This window comes from Pelophylax lessonae, assembly GCF_965119305.1.
Source record: "Pelophylax lessonae genome assembly, chromosome: 8".
Lineage (NCBI taxonomy): Eukaryota > Metazoa > Chordata > Amphibia > Anura > Ranidae > Pelophylax > Pelophylax lessonae.
The window spans coordinates 144516259-144532880 of record NC_138775.1 but is presented as its reverse complement, the minus strand read 5'-3'; the positions used below and the strand labels follow the sequence as shown (position 1 = coordinate 144532880).

Sequence of the window (16622 nt, the reverse complement as noted above, 5' to 3'; positions counted from 1 at the left end):
ATCTGGGGAATGCAGGCAGATGTGCACAAAAATTTCACAATTTCACGTAGGGGAATTAAATGTTCCTGTAAAAGTGGGAATCCAATGTTTCAATTGGAGATATCTATAGTATTGCATTTGGGATGCCTACCACAGGTGTGTTGGTTCACCCCACCATCCCCTTTCCTACTTTAGTTTTCAGGGTTAGTATTTTATTTTCCCTAGCTTAGTACACTCAAAAAGGAAAAAAAGCGATGAGAAACCCTTAGAAGGATCTCATATTAACGTACAGTATGTGTGATTGTTAGATTGCTTGTCTAGCAGATAACATTCTAATAATTATCAACCGCCCTTTCCCTCTGGACATACTTTGTCTGTCATAACTTCCTTCCCTGAAGTCAAGGGTTAGGTATATTAGGCTTAGGCCTTTACCCTAGTACACATTAATTGTTGTTGGTCCAAGTTTATTTTCCTGTCCAGGCAGTTTTGTTGTTCCACCTGTGGAAGATTGGTTGTCTTCTACACTCCTATTGGAGCCCAGTCATTGTTCAGGTAGCTGTTTTCTCCTGCTAGCAATTGCCTCTCATGGTTTGAAGCACTAGGTTGATCCTCGGTTTTCTGCTTTGGGATCATGGCTAATTTTCATATTTGGTTGGCTCTGTTTCATCAGTCCTTAATTTGGATGTTTATCACTCCTGATACTCCTTTTGTAGCTTGATTTCTTTGTCTGTGGGATATCTTGGCGAATGTTGCCCACTCTTTATTTGGATTGCGTTTTGAATGTCTCATAAGTGTAAGAATTTATTACATTCTTGCATCCCTCAGTAATCCATAAAAAAAGGATTTATCTGACGTTCATTGACGCACACAGCTGCTTTGTCTTTATCCGTGCCCAGGCAGGGTTTTATAGCATCACCTACAGGAGTAGGACATTAGGCGGAAAAAAAGACTGCACCTCCTATGGCCAGTCCCCTCTGGGCATAAAAAAACCCTCTCTGCTATAGGCTTCCAGTCATTTCTGCCTGATGTCTTCAGAGTATGGACTTGTTTTTTGGGACTTGTGCTTCCACAGCTTTTTCCTTTTTTTTTTTTTTTTTTTATGGAATTTGGCTTTTTTCCTGCAGAGATCTTCTATCAACAGTTTGGGCTGGGCGATGGGCTGGATAATCTAGATCCAGTGTTCACCCCAGTCTGAACAGCGAATGTGAGCAGCCTGCTAGATCCACGCTTGGCCAGCCACAACGATGCCCCACAGATCAGGGTGGCCATTGAGTTAAATGTCTCGCAGGGACACCTGTGACCTGGGCACCTACAGACCCTGTCACAATGCTACCCCTGGCTGACCGCCCCCCCCCACTTTGGTGTAGGGTAAGATCTGTCACGGAAGCCTTACCCCAACGCTCCGCTGGACTGATATGTAGAAATGTTCCCTCCCTTTCTTCTCTGGACAAAGTTTGGGGTGCAGGTACTCCCTGGGATGGTCGGTCTGGCGGGGTCCCCTCCTCCCCTTCTGACCATGTGGTGGTCTACTCCATCCTGCGGCGCTGGGGATTGCATGTCCTACCTGGGTCCCTCCATGGGTGCACATCTCCTAGTAGTCTGGTGGTGGCTGCAGGTATGGGGGCAGCGTTGACTGCCCTGTGGCATCCTGTCATGGCTGTCAGTGGGTGGGCTCCCTGCCGACGGGAGGACAATGTTGTGTTGACTTGCTTTGGTGGGGCTGTTTCAAGCCTCCCGCCATGAGCTGGGGCTCTTTGGGGCTGCAGCCTAGTCCTTTGTTCCTCCCTGGGCCTGCCCATGGGTGGGAGTGCACCACGGGATCGGGCTGGCCACAAAATTTAGGCAGCGACTTCTGGCCTCCTGGGCTGGCTTCTTCGCCGTCATCTTGACTATAGGCAGCTGTCCTTTATGCAGTGAGGGTGGCACTGGCTGCAAGGCGGGGGAGGGGGGGGCGGTCCCTGGGCAGGCTCCTGTTGTGCTTGGCCTCTAGCTGCGGCCCTTATCGGCTGCAGCCATTGGGCTTTTTTGTGTAGCCTCAGACAGCGACCATGTTTGTGGCGACCCTGTGGTAGGCTCCCATGGGGGTTTTTTTTTTTTTTTGCTTCCAGGTGGCCCAATGCACATGACAGTTGTTAAGAGCTAGGGGGGGGTTGGTGCTGGGTGAGCTGTGTCGTACATCTTGTTTGAGGCATGCATCGGCCCTTTTTGCCCCCACCTGCTTGTCTGGATCGACCACTGCTGCTGGTCCCTGGACAGGGGTTTACCGCCTCAGCAGTGATGGCACCCCCTACTGGCCGTTGTGACCAGGGATGTGTGACCCCCCCCCCCCCCCCGCCAGCAGGCATATGGGGACCTATAGTCTACTGCCTGCGGAGGCCTCTGTGGGGGCACCTGCTGGGCTGCCAGTCTCCTGGTGCTCAACAGCCGGCCTGGGCTATAAAGTCTCCCTTGCCCCACAAATTTTTACTTTCGACAATATTTGTATGCAGAACGGGAGTTGCCCAAGGCGAACATTTGCGCTCCCTAAGTGATTCGGGGTATGCCTCCCCTATTGGGATGCTCTTCTGAAAAATGGACTATTTCGTCGGCGGTGAATCCACCTATCTCTAGGCTCCATAAGGCAGCAGTGATCCCAGTGGAGGAATCTACCTCCTTTAAGGACCCTGTGAAATGCAAAGCAGAGGTGATTGCCCATTTGCTATCCACCAGTGTGGGATCTGCACTCCAGCCTGTGTTGGCCTCGACGCTGGTTTCTCAGATGCTGACTGAATGAGCAAACGTTTTGTTACAATCTTTCCCTTCCAGCAAAATGACCCAAGCATATGTGGGACTTGCGGAATGGTTGGCCTGGGGCTGGGGTACATTTGTGGCCTATTCCTCTTCTCCCCACACTTTTTCTGTTTCGCCGGTGGTTCTAGGCGGGTCCTTTGACTCAAATGTTGGTCAGCTGACCAGGCTTGCAGACCAGCCTTAGCAGACCTGCACTTTCAGGGAGTCCAGTTTTTTGGAGCTTCGCTGGATGGTAATATCAAAAATTCTACGGGTGGTGAGAGTGCCTCTCTCCCTCAGACCAAGTAGGAAAAGGAACAATGCTAGAAGGCTAAATGAAGCCTCTTGGCTCAAATGCCCCTGACGTCCTCTAAGCCCACAGATAGGTCCTCCTTCTCAGTCTGAAGTTTTGCTCTCACCCCCCAGGGGTGAAGGGTGGTCATCCATACTAGTTTCCAGGCATGTGGACTTCTCGCTTTGCCAACAAGTTGGTCCATGACACCATTCCTTCAGGCTAGGAATTAGAATTTCATTCCTTTCCATCAGATAGGTTCTTTCCCTCCAATCTGCAACTCTTACTGGGCTGTCTGCAGGCCCTGTATCTGACTACGCAACATCTGTTCCTTTTGAGGAGTGATTGTTCTGGTGCTGGAGTCACGCTCTTACGGGGCTTTTATCCAATCTGTTCAGTCCCCAAGACGAATGGTGATCCTGGATCTCAAGGCCCTAAATGCTTTCATGGGGATCTACAAGTTCACGCTGAAATTAATTTGTTCGGTGGTGGCCTACCTTTACCAGGGGGAATTTTCTTTTTGGGCATCCGTAGACACCAGGGATGTTTACCTGCCCATTCCCACCCTACGCTTTTCCATCTGGGACACACATTAGCCCTTTGTAGCTCTGCCCTTTGGTCTGTCCTCTGCTTCCCTGATGTTTGCCAAAGTCTTGGCCCGTTCCTGGTCTTGACAATGGGGTATCGATGTGATTGGTTACCTGAACGACTTGCTTCTTTAGGCAGAGTATCACTCATCCTTGTCGGATATGGTGGGGTGTTCACCGTGCGTTCCCTCCAGGGCCTCGTGGATCCTGCCCCTCATGAAGTCTGCATTGACCCTATCTAAGCGCGTGGAGTCTTTTTTATTCTGAGCGGCCCAAGGTGTTCCACCCACTGGGCAATGTCCGGAAGCTCTGGCCTACAGGCGGCCTTCCCGGAGTTTTTGCATGCAGGCTTTGGGCCTAATGGTGGCTATTATTTGAGGCGGTACGGTATGCTCAGCTCCATACAAGAACACTGCAGAAGGAAATTCTATCCAAGTGCAACAGGTCTCCCGCTACTTTGGACTTTCGGATGCACCTGAAGCGATCAACGAGGGCCTCCCTCCTCTAGTGGTTGCGGCCTCCAGCTTCCCAGGATGGGATGTTCTTCCTTCCTCTTTGCTGGGCTGTGGTCGTAATGGATGTCAGCCTGTTGGGCTAGGGAGGAGTCCTGGGATTGGATTTGCTTCAGGATCGCTGGATTCCAGAGAGAGCCCGCTTGCTCATCCATGTTCTGGTGCTTCAGGTGATCAGGGTGTCACGGATACCTTAAAAGGATTGCATAAAGGGTCTACAGCTCAGGATTTTTTTGGACAATGCCACTGCGATGGTGTATGTGGTTTATCAGAGAGGTGCAAGAAACACGGTGGCGCTGAAAGCGTCTCGCATCCTGCGATGGATTGAGCGGTTTGTTTCAGGTCTGTCTGTTGTGCACATGCCGGGTGTTGTAAACTGGCAAGCTAACTTTCGGAGCCGTCAGAGGCTGGATCAGGGCAGATTGCTCCTACACCCAGAGGTATTCCATCAGTTCTGTCTTTATTGAGGGATGCTGGACATTAATCTCCTTGCATCTTGCTTCAATCGGAAAATTCCCATGTGTGTGGCAAGATCGTTGGATCCTCTGGCGAGCACAGCGGATGCACAGGTGGTGGCGTGGAATCATTACAATTTCATCTACAACTTTTTTCTCCTCCTATGTCCCATTCTTCATCTGTTGCACAGGATATAGGCTGAAGGGATCCCAGTCATTCTGGTGGCTCTGGACTGGCTTCGTCTGTGCTACGGTGACAGTGTGTAGTTGGTGGCAGACGCTTCCTGGCTGCCGCCTATTTGAGGGGGCGACCTGTCCCAGGAGCCAGTGTTCCATTCTGTTTTACATCATTGGTAAGGTTCGAAGGAAAGACGCCTGTTAATCCTGTTCAACCCATATCGTGTGTGCTTGTGTTTGTCAATAGTACATTGTATATCCCTGTATGTTGTGATTGTTAAGGTGCCATCTAATAGTTTTTTTAAACTATTGATGCTCCCTGCTAATACCACTGCTTTTGGAAGAGAATTCCACATCCTTACCGCTCTGACAGTAAAATACCCTCTATGCAGTTAAAGGGTAAACCGCTTCTCTTCCAATTTCAGTGAATGGCCGCATGTCTTTTTAAATTTCCTTTCACTGAAAAGTTTTTTCCCTATGCTAGGGGCACCAGTATGGCAATAGGTACATCGCTTTTAAACCCCCCCTCAAGTGTTTCTTCTCCAGAGAAAATAATTTCAATGCTTGTTGTCTTTCCCCATAGCTGAGATCTTCTAGTCCCTTTTATTAGCTTTGTTGCCCTTCTCTGGACTCTCTCCAGTTCCACCACATCCTTCTTGAGGACTGGTGCCCTGAACTGGACGGCATACTCCAGATGTTGCCGGACCAGAGTCTTGTAGAGTGGGAGAATTATCGTTTTATCTCTAGAGTGAATCCCCTTTTTAATACATGCCAATATTCTGTTGGCATTGCATGCCATTGCTGAGCCTGTCATCTACTAGGACCCCCAAGTCCTTTTCCATCCTAGATTCCCCCAGAGGTTCTCCCCCTAGCGAGTAACTTGCGTTCATATTTTTAGCACCCAAATGCATTACTTTACATTTTTAGACAGTAAACCTAATTTGCCATGTAGTTACCCACCCCATTATTTTAATTAGCTCTTCTTGAAAATTTTCTACATCCTGCAAAGAAACTTTTCCCCTGCTTAACTTTGTATCATCTACAAATACTGAGTTCGAGCTGTTCAGCCCATCCTCTCTATTGTTTATGAATAAATTAAACAGAATTGGTCCCAAGACAGATCCTTCGGGGATTCCACTTGCCATACCGGACCATTCCGAGTACTCGCTATTTATCACCATCCTTTGGACCCACCCCTGTAACCAGTTTTCAATCCAGGTACTCCACCCCCCCCCCCCCCCCCATGGTCCATGCCCACAGATCTCAGTTTTACTGTTGTCTACTTGACGGTGTGGCTGTTGTAATCCAGGTTTGGATGGGCAAGGGTTGTCTGCTTCATTGATCCCAACTAAAGGCTCATAAGTCTACCTACTGGACGGCCTATATCATTTGGTGCGAAGCCCTGGGGTTCCATGGTTGTTCTTTGGCACAGGTGTTGGTCGTCTTGGCGTGGATCAGATGTTTGTTTTAAGTACGATAAAGGCTCAAGTCTCTGTCTGGCTACTTTCTTTCAGCGCCTCTTGACTATTGCATGCCTTGGTCTGCAGTTTCCCTCAAGGGGTTCCTCATGTGGTGTCCCCTGTGCATTCCCCGTTGCTGCGTGGACCTTGAATTTGGTATTGTCAGTTTTTCAGAAGCCTTCCATTTGAAAAGAATACAGGATATTCCCTTGCTTACGCTCTTGCAGAGAGTTGCATTCTTAGACGCTATCTCTTCAGCATGGTGGATGTCTGCATTGGCGGCCTTGTCCTGTATGCTGCCTTATCTTGTCTTGAACAGGGACAAGGCAGTGTTTCGACCCTCCCTTTTCTTTTCTTCCTGAGGTGGTGTCAAACTTTTTACTAGAATGGGGACATTATCCTTCCTTCCCGGTGTCCATGGCTCTTGCACCTCAGGAGGTGGCCCTGCACTCCTTAGATGGAGCCCCGTGGGTGACGCGTTTCGAGGAATTCCTCTTTAGTGTGGGTCTGAAGAGGAGTTCCTCGAAAACGCGTCAGCCCATGGGGACTTCAGTGACTGTTATTTATACGTGTTGATGCATTGGATGGAACTTACTGAGATCTGTGATGCGCTTTTTACTGTTACTTTTGCGAGCATAATACTTACCGTGTTTTTATACAATAAATGATTTGTCTCTGGATAATGCACTAGGTCGGTGCGCCCACTGTGTGTTTTGTATAGTTGCAGTGCTAGACTTCTCAAAGTCTTTGAGGGCAGCAAGACCGTGGTTACCCATTTTCAAAGGTAATGAAGATCTAAGCATATCCATCTGGCGGGGACATTTTCCTAAGCGCAGGAGGTATTTTGTGTGTGTGACTGTTTCAAGTATCTCTTTGTGCTCATGGACAGTCCGAAGAAAGGCTTGGTAGTCTCTTCTGCCACTGTTTCTTGTTGAATTTGGCAATTGTGCAAGCATATACTATTAAGGGGCAGGAGTCTCCCTTCTCTCTTGTGGCACAATTCACCTGGATGGTTAGCGCCTCCTGGGCGTTCTGAAATCAGATGTCTGTTCGCAAACAGTGCCCTGATTGTCTGCACACGTTTACTAAATTCTATAAGGTTGATGTGTTGGCATCCTAGGATGCAAGTTTTGGCCGCAAAGTTTTGCAGGCTTCTGTTTAGGACTCTCATGCACCCTCTGGGGTGGTTCGGAGTCTTGACATGTTGCCCTGGGTTATTTCTCCATTAGTTAGCTTGCCCACCCCTTGGTGTGGCACTTCTTGGGGATATCGCTGTCTGGTCATGGATAAAGAAGAAGCAGCTATGTCCGTCAATGAACATAAGAGAAAACTGGATTTTAACAGACACCGCACTCACCCCTCAATGGAAATTCTCCTTTGACACTGCTTTTGATTGACTGGAGGCCTATACCAGAGAGGGGGTTTTATACCAAGAGGGGACTGCCTATATAGAAGGTGCTGAGTCTTTTTTTTTTTTTTTCTGCCTAGTGTCCTACTCCTGTATGTGGGGCTATAAAACCTTGCCTGGTCATGGATAAAGAAGCAGCAGCTGTGTCAATCAGTGAGGTCAGAGATGGGGATTTTACGGTGAGTAACAAAAAAAATCAATTGTTTTTGTACGTGCTGTAAAATCTTTTCTTGAAGACTATTGAGGGCCTCTGTGTTAATGGTCTTATGTACTTTCACAAAAAAATCAAGGTGTGACGGTTGGAGGGTTGAACAGGGGCAGGCTTAACATATTTGCCCAACTGCCTGAAAGCAGGAGTATAACCTATGTGTCTTAAGAATTAAATACATTCCTGTAACCCTCAATGTACTTCAAGAAAGCCTTTACGGTAACTACAAAAAAATATATATTTTTTTCCCAAATCGCCTTTCAGGACAGCACCTGTAGAGAGCGTAGCTCAACCAAATTTGCATTAAACACTGCGGCCTTTAAAATCCCTCATCTTCCACCAAGCCTTCAGTTATTGTGTTTCCTCCGCCATGGTGGAAGCGCTGCAGGGAACCAGTTAGGGGGGGGGCTACGCTCTCTCCAGGTGGGGAAAGGGTAGGCTTACCGCTAGGCTTTTCGATGTGAGATGACCATCCCTGCACCCCCCCCAGGTGTAGTGGAGGGGGGTGTTCCAGAGCCCCCAATCTTTACAGCTCAGTGGAGCAGTGCCTCATCAGGGGGTCTTGCCTTTGTGCCCAGGGTCCGCGGGTTGTGGGCTGGCAGGCAGTTCAAACGGGGAGCCATTCTCATGGCAGTTCCCACATATCAGTCCTGGGTCCCGGACTGACCGAGTGTGTAGTTTCCGGTAGGCGGGACTTCCGGTGAGGGCATGGTGGCTGTGGTTTCCGACCGCTGGAATGCAAGGGTCTGGGGGCGCGTCGACCAGTTGGTGCTTCTGCTTCCAGTCCCTCAGTGAGGGGACACTGGAATTGGGGTTTTTAAACAGATGGCGGTTCTGTCATTTTCTGCTGCACACCCTGCACGAGATGGAGAGGGCTGCAGCATCGGCGGAAGCAGGCACCGCGAACACCGGCCAGGCCTATTGGCCTTATTATGGTATGTTTTGGTTTTTCCTCCTGTGGTAGCCTGCTTTTTAAGTGCTGTGATTTTGGTTCTCAGCCTTACAGATTAGGCAGGGACTCATTTACTGTTTGCTGGCATAGGTTTTAGGAGCCTTGGTTTTTCCTCTAGGTGGTGGTAGTCTGTTCACTGATAGATATTAGTCTCAGCTGTTAGGGTGACTGCTGGTTTTTTATGTATGTTCTAATTTCAGGTCAAAACCACGGTAAAACTAAAGGGTCTCCCTCAGTACAAAGGAAGTGTCCTCCTTGTAAGTATCCCCTGAGAGATGCATGGCTAAAATCACTGTGCAAAACTTGCATAGCAGACCTCGTTAGAGGAGTCATCGCAGCAATGTAAGGATTTGTTTTCTACTGTGAAAGAGTTAACAAATACTTTAAGTTCAGTTAGTTACTTTATCCAGCTCCTGGGCATCCACCTCAAAGTCGGCAGAGGCCAGTGACTCAGAGGGAGAAGGAGCAAGTACACTTCTTTCCCTCAAGGAATCAGATGAGGGGGGAGAAGTGGATATTTACAGAACTTCTAGATATAAATTATCTTTAGAAGAAGTAGATGATTTGCTTAAAGCAATCTATACTACTCTCGAGAACAAGGAGGAAAGGGTTCAACTCTCCGTACATTAACAGAATGTATCAGGGGCTGGATGAATCCAAACATAGGGTATTTTCGGTTCATAAGGTTCCGTCAGAGGCAATTAAAAAGGAGTGGAAAGATCCTGAGAGGGCCCCTTTTTTTCTCCTAGACCCTTAGGAGAAGGTTCCCCTTTTGATGATGAGACCCAAGTTTGGAAAAAGGGCCCAAAGTGGACGCAACCTTTTCTCAAGTATCTCGTCGCACAGATTTGGCGTTCGAGGATATGGGCGTTTTAAAGGATGTAATGGACAAAGGCAGATTCTCCTTTCAAAAAGGCATTGGATTCAACCTCATCCAGCCTTAACTGGCTATGGCTTCCACAGTGGGTGCTAGGAATTTTGAGTGCTAGTTAGAACAGCTTAAGGGGCATGTGGAAGTGGGGACATCACAGAATGACAAGGGGGCACCACACTTTACGTCTAGAGGAAAATAGATTTAGTCTCCAAATACGGAAAGGTTTCTTTACCGTAAGAGCTGAAGATGTTGAATAGACTCCCTCCAGAGGTGGTCCTGGCTAGCTCACTAGATTGCTTTAAAAAAGACCTGGATTCTTTCCTGGGTGTACATAATATAAATGGGTACTAATATTTATAGGTAAACTTGATCCAGGGAATATCCGATTGCCTCTCGGGGGATCAGGAAGGAATTTTTTTCCCCCGCTGTAGCAAATTGGATCATGCTTTTCTGGCGTTTTTTCACCTTCCAATGGATCAACTGCGAGTATAGGATTGTGTATATGGGATTGTATGGTTGGGTTTTCTTTACTGTTTTTTTTTTTTTTTGGTTGAGCCAGATGGACTTGTGTCTTTTTTTAACCTGACTAAAGCCTCGTACACACGCACCGATTGTTGGCCGACTGATCGGCCGTCTTTTGTTTTGTGTTTTTGTTGTTGTGTTGGTTGAAATGCGCTCTAGACTGCACACAAATTTTGTCGGCCAACAACAACCAACTGCAGAAGTGATGTCATGTTCTGGTTTACTTTCCGTGTGTTTTTTCTTCTCTGAGCATGCCCAGTCTTGCTCATCTGACTTTTGTCTGCCGAAATCTGTACTGACTGACGAACAATTGGCCGTTCTGGTGACGGCCAACAAAAATTTTATAGCATGCACACCAGATTTTGTTCGGCCGAAAAGTCGCAGTGGGTTGTCGGAAGCATCATACTAACAAGCTGACAATCGGCCGATCGGACGTTGGCCAAAAATTTACGGCCAACAATCGGTGCATATGTACGAGGCTTAACTATGTAAATCGGACCATAAACCCTTGTGCACACAGTACTTTATATTAACCACTTAAGAACCGGGCCTGTTTTTGACACTTGGAGTTTACAAGCTAAAATCATTTTTTTTTGCTAGAAAACTACTTAAACATTATATAATTTTTTTTAGCAGAGACCCTAGAAAATAAAATTGAGATTGTTGTAATATTTTTTATCACACCGTATTTGCGCAGCGGTCTTCCAAACGCAATTGTTTTGGAAAAAAATCATTTTTTGAATAAATAAAATAAGGATACAGTAAAGTTAGCCCAATTTTTTTCCATAATATTAAAGATAACGTTATGCCGAGTAAACAGATACCCAACATGTCTTGCTTCAAAATTGCGCACGCTCGCGAAATGGCGACAAACTTTGGTACTTCAAAATCGCCATGGGCAACATTTTAAAAAATTTCTACAGGTTACCAGCTTAGAGTTACAGAGCAGTTCTAGGACTCAAATTATTGCTCTCCCTCTAATGATCGTGGCAATACCTCACATGTGTGGTTTGAACAACGTTTACATGTGTGAGCGGGGTTTCCGTATGTGTTTGCTTCTGCGCGCGAGCTAACGGGGACAGGGCGCTTTCATTTTTTTTTTCTGATTTATTTTGTATATCTTTTATTTTTCCACCGTTTAAAAAATGATCATCTTTATTCCTATTACAAGGAATGTAAACTTACCTTGTAATAAAAATAGGCATGACAGGACCTCTTTTTTTGAGATCTGGGGTCAGAAAGTCCTTAGACCTCACAAGTACACTAAAAAATGAGAAAAAAAAAAACCCTTTAAACCGGTTGCTAGGCAACGACGTTTGACGTCGCTCCGGTCCTCCAATACCATAGAATCGAGTGAGGGCCATCTTGCTCTCACTCGACTTCCTATCTAAGAGGATCCGGGACCAGATTGTTTTCCCCGCTACCGGTGGGTCCGGTAAGCGGGGAAAACGGCCAGGACGCGGCGGGAGGGGGGGGTGGGGCACCTCTTCCGCCGCCCTGGAAGGGTGATTCCGCAGCGAATCCGCCGCTGGGACCACCCTTACTTGAAAGCCGACCGCCTACAGTTTAAGGAAATACTGGGGTTATGGCAGCTATCTGCTGCCATGACACCGGTATTTAGCTTTAAACTAATCACGTATATAGTTGTTAGGCGGTCGTTGGGTGGTTAAACAAAAACACCAGTGGTGGAAAAAGGTAATGTAAAAATATTCATTTGATGCAGTGTGTTTCTGAAATGTTTATTTATTTCAGTTCATGGCTCTTTCGTCTTTTTTTTATGTATTTAACAGAATATGGCTCATTGGTTGGAAGCTTTAACGGCTTGTGTTCGTGATGTCTGTTCTGCAGAGGAACCAGTAGCTTTGGAAAATGTCCACTCGCTCCCTACATCAGTGCTTCAAATTCTTGTTACTACATTCACCCACTGCAAGGTGTGGATCATTTTTTGATAACTCCTTTTAGATTTAATATTGTTTTCATGCAAAATTTATTTACATTTTGTGCAGCACTGTTCTGTATTTGATGTATGTCTTGCTCAAACACATCTTTATACATTAGTAATATTTTAAATTTAGTTTTTCCTTGGAAAACTAATAACATGATATGTAATTTGTTTCTTTAGGAAAGTGATTCACTATATAGTGGAAGGCTTCATCTGGTTTTGGATCTTCTTCAAGCCATTTTCAAGGAAGCAGTATGTCTTCAGAAGCAACTAATGGAACTTCTGGATAAGGCTACTTTAGGCAGCTCTGCTTCAGAAGTTGCATGCATGGTGTCATGTAAGTATACAGGATTGTTGATTTTTAGCAAATGTCACATCTAAACCATTCCCTTTTTCTTTTTTGCATACCTGAAAGCTTTTTGTTCTGTAAATCTCAGCTTTGTGACACCTTCATTATGATATTAATTGCCTGGGTAAATTGGGAATCTTACTATTAGGAATACTTACGTTGGTAATTGGAAAATACAATTATTTTATTTGCGGATTATGAAAGAAATATTTCCCTGGTAATATGAAACCAATGCTTAAATTTTGTCAAAAATATAGAACAGTTGGGTCTTTTTTTTTTTTTTTCTTCTGAGTCTGTCTTAACATGGTTGTAAAGGCACATCTATGAATTGCTTTGATTTTCTCTGTTTTAGGTCCCTGTTCAGTACAGTGTGTTTATTTTCCTAAAAGTATAATGCTAAATACCTTCTTTGCAGAGCCCTGCTGTGTTGTCATGTGACCTTCCTGATGGAAGTGAGTACAGTGGGAGGTGCTGAGACTTCCTTCTGATGAATGCAAGGTAGCAGATGGAGATCCCATGACTGTACAGTAGGGCTCTGTAAAGAAGATATTTAGAATTAAAATTTTAGGAAAACGCACACACTGTACTGAACAGAGACCTAAAAACCGAGAGGATCAAAGTAATCAATACGTTTCTTCACTTTACAAGCACTGAAGCAGCTGCAGGAATTAGAATTACACAGTCAGGAGATTGGCTCACACACAGACTACGGAACTGTGGGGGAGGGGGGAAATGCAGAGATGCTGAGGAGAGTGCAGGATGACAGAAGCACCTAAACTGACCACGGTATCATGGATCCGCAGCCATGATAAACACGGTCAGTTTGAACAGGGGAAGAGAGGAACAGGCAGGATTAACCAGGTTTTGTACAGCAAACAAAGGGACAATTGACATGGCAAAATCACTATGCTATATCTTGAGACATGAGCATTTTTTTTCAGGGTTACAACCCATTTTAAGGGTCTTTTACATAGAGAAAGCACTGAGGCTATTCCCAGTAGTAATTGATATTGAAGGCATATATCTTGGCTGTACAGCTTTAAGTTTTTTTTTTATGTTTGTTTTTTTTCAGTCAGCAGGCTGAATGGAAGAAAAAAAAACAAAAAAAATGATTCCTCCATCCACACAAACTAGATGGATCCCTCACCCAGAACATTGAATTCTGATAGCTGCACCCGCAGCCCTGAGAATACACTGAACAACGGCTGCAGCCAAAAGTTTGTTCCTTTGACAGAAGTCGATCAGACGATAATTTCTTTTGAACAGGAGCTGCCACTTACAGGACAAAATTTGTCTGGTCCTTGCTAAACTGAATGAATTTCAATCAGTGTATCACCAGCTTTAGTTGGTGTGCAATCATTGGGGTTGTTTTAACCAAACAGCCCCAAAATTTTTCTGACTGCTGTGAAGCCAAATCTCCCGCCGATATCGTGAAAAGTATTTTCTCTTACGTCCTCCGACAGTCGCCGCCCACTCACAAGTCTTCACCAATGGGTATTGACCTTTTCTCCGCAGGAGTAGCTAGGCACAAGATTTGTTAATAACAAAAGCTTTTAGCATAGACGCACCCCTAGGGGCTGTCCCACTAGTCAATACCTCCCTGCACCAGCATTCCCAACTCAGTTTGATTTTGCCTAGCTTAGGAGTAGCAGGCTTTCCTGTGCGGGGGCTTCAGTCTCAGCCTTCTACCCTTTTTTTGATTTTATTTCAAGTATTTTCTCTTTACTTTACTAGCTGTTATTTTGTCAGCTCTTAGTTAGGGATCTTCGGATGAAGATGTGTCATGCGGAGCTGGGTCTCGGACTGGCCGCCCTGGATCCCAGGATCGCCCTGGATCCCCAGCCTGCCATTGAGCGTTCAGCTACGGTTCGCCCTGGCGCCATGAACGACCCATCCCTGCTCGCTGCAGGGATGCTGCCTGTGAGGTGGCTACCTCACTGGACGCCATTCTGCGGTCTCGTGCTGCGGTCCACTGCGTCCTGGCTGCGGCACTCCCTGTCATTAAGGATAGCGGTTTGTCGCCTGGAGACGGCTCCCCACGCCATCCGGTACGGTAAGCACCTTCTGTGTGGGGACCATCTGTCTGGGGTGTCAGTCTGTGGCTGTGTGTATACCCCCCCAATGTCTGTTAGGTGCGGGCTCCCTGGTAGATCCCTGGTAGATCCCTGTTGGGGGTAACATGCCTTATGGGCTGCAGGGGGGGGGAACTCTCCCCGCTCTACTGTGAGAATTCCTCTGGGAGCGATATGTGTGCAGACATGTGGCAGCGGCGGTCCGCCATTTTTTTGTAATGTGATGTGGGCGGCCAGTTTATTCTGGACCTGGTGCCGCGCTGTGTTTTGGTGCCAATTGGCGCCATTTTGGCGAGGACATGCACGCTGGTTTTTTTTTTTTCGAGCACATGTCGGCGGCCATCTTACTGTAGCCTCTTTCCCTTATGCCGAGCAGCCATTTTGCCGTAGCCTCATAGGCTATATAAGTTCGGCCGGTTCTTGCATCACTTCCTCTTCTCTCTGGAACAGCGATCGGTGGCAGCAGCCTGTTGTGCTCTCTCCAGGTTTTTTTCTCCATTGTACTGTCCTTCCTAACTCAGTGTTCTCTGTCCCTGTGGGGTCGGTGCATACAGTTAGTATACGGTGGGCTGCGCTCGCCGTGGTGTTAAAGGGCCAGTACCTTTTTTTTCTCTCATTCCTGTTTGGGCATTGATTCTCAGGATAGCAAGTTTCCCCCCCGCCCTGGTGGGGGACCAGGGGGCTGCTGCACCCCCCGAGGGGGCTGATCTGGCCACTGTAGTGGCATCCTTAGTATCTCAGATGCAGGTGCTGATGGCTGAACGATCTGCTAAGAGGGCCAGGTTATCCATTTTCTCTGATTCAGAGGGCGATGTGGCTGCTGTGGCTGGCGTGCCCTTCTCAGGGTCTCGCTCATCTCTGGACCTTATGGGGTCTGAGGGGGAGGCAGAGGTGGAAGGGGTTGACACTTCTCCCCCTGGCTCGCCTGAAGAGCTTGCACTCATGGATGAGCTGATTGCCTCCATTAAGGAGACGCTGCACCTGGAGGATGAGCCCACTCCTCCTGCTAGGGTGTCCTCTTTTGGGACACACAGAACCCGCAAATCAGCGCAGGTTTTTCCCTGCCCTGCGGAGTTTCATCACACTGTTAATGAGCAGTGGCGCAATCTAAAGAAGCCCTTTACAGTGCCTAATAAGTTTAAACTGCTTTATCCATTTGCGCCCTCCACCGACGAGCGTTGGTGTGTGGCGCCCCAGGTGGATCACGCTGTAGCCATTTTGAACAAGGCTACCCTAGTTCCTACTGAGGATACTCCGGTTTTCCGGGACCCTACGGACAGGAGATTGGAGTCTCTTGCCCGTCATGCATACATGGTTGCTGGCTCTATGCTCAAGCCTATTTTTGCTTCGGGTTATAGCAGCCCAGGCGGTGGCCGATTGGACGAAGGTGCTAAAGCGCACCCTGGTGGCTGATTCGGCTCCGCCGACCACGCTGGCTATGGTGGATCAGATCCATCAGGGAGTCCTGTACGTGTGTGATGCGGACCTAAATTTGGCCCCTTTGGCTGCGCGCCTGTCTAGTGTTGCGGTGCTCAACCGTCGTCTGATATGGCTGAAGAGTTGGTCGGCCGACCAATCATCTCGCAAGACGGTGGCGGACTTTCCCTACGCTGGTTCTCGCCTTTTCGGCAAAGCTTTGGATACTCTAGTGAAAGGAGTTACTGGGGGCAAGAGTACTCTCTTACCACAGAATCCCAAGAACAAGTCCTTCCGTGGCAAGTGGAACTCCTCGTTTAGGCCCTCTCAGGGGTCCTTTCGTGCCTTTCGGTCGCAATCCAAGGGCAAGCCCTTCAAAGGCCAAGGCTCACAGAAGAAGCCGTGGGCAGGCAAGCAGAAATCCGGTCAAGTCGGTTCTGCAACCCATTCCACTTCCGCCTGAAGGGACGCCCTCACCTGCTTCTGGGGTGGGGGGACGTTTGCGCGGTTTCCTCCAACCTTGGCTGGTCCGCATCCAGGACAGATGGGTTCAGGAAATCGTTCGATCGAGGGTTACAAGATCGAATTCCTTTCTCGGCCGGCGGGCAGATTTTTTCCCTCAAATCTTCAGCTGTCTCCGGAGCGCTT

General features: G+C 47.4%; 1 protein-coding gene across 1 annotated transcript in view; it reads left to right on the top strand.

Moving 5' to 3' along the window:
- The window catches only part of FIRRM (FIGNL1 interacting regulator of recombination and mitosis), a gene marked incomplete at both ends in the record, with an annotated part of 580029 nt that overhangs the window by 44064 nt on the left and 519343 nt on the right, over positions 1–16622 (top strand). The window contains 2 exons of the mRNA XM_082265049.1: positions 11986–12126; positions 12318–12474. Of these exons, the coding sequence (XP_082121175.1) occupies positions 11986–12126; positions 12318–12474 (298 nt within the window). The remainder of the gene's footprint in view (positions 1–11985; positions 12127–12317; positions 12475–16622) is intronic.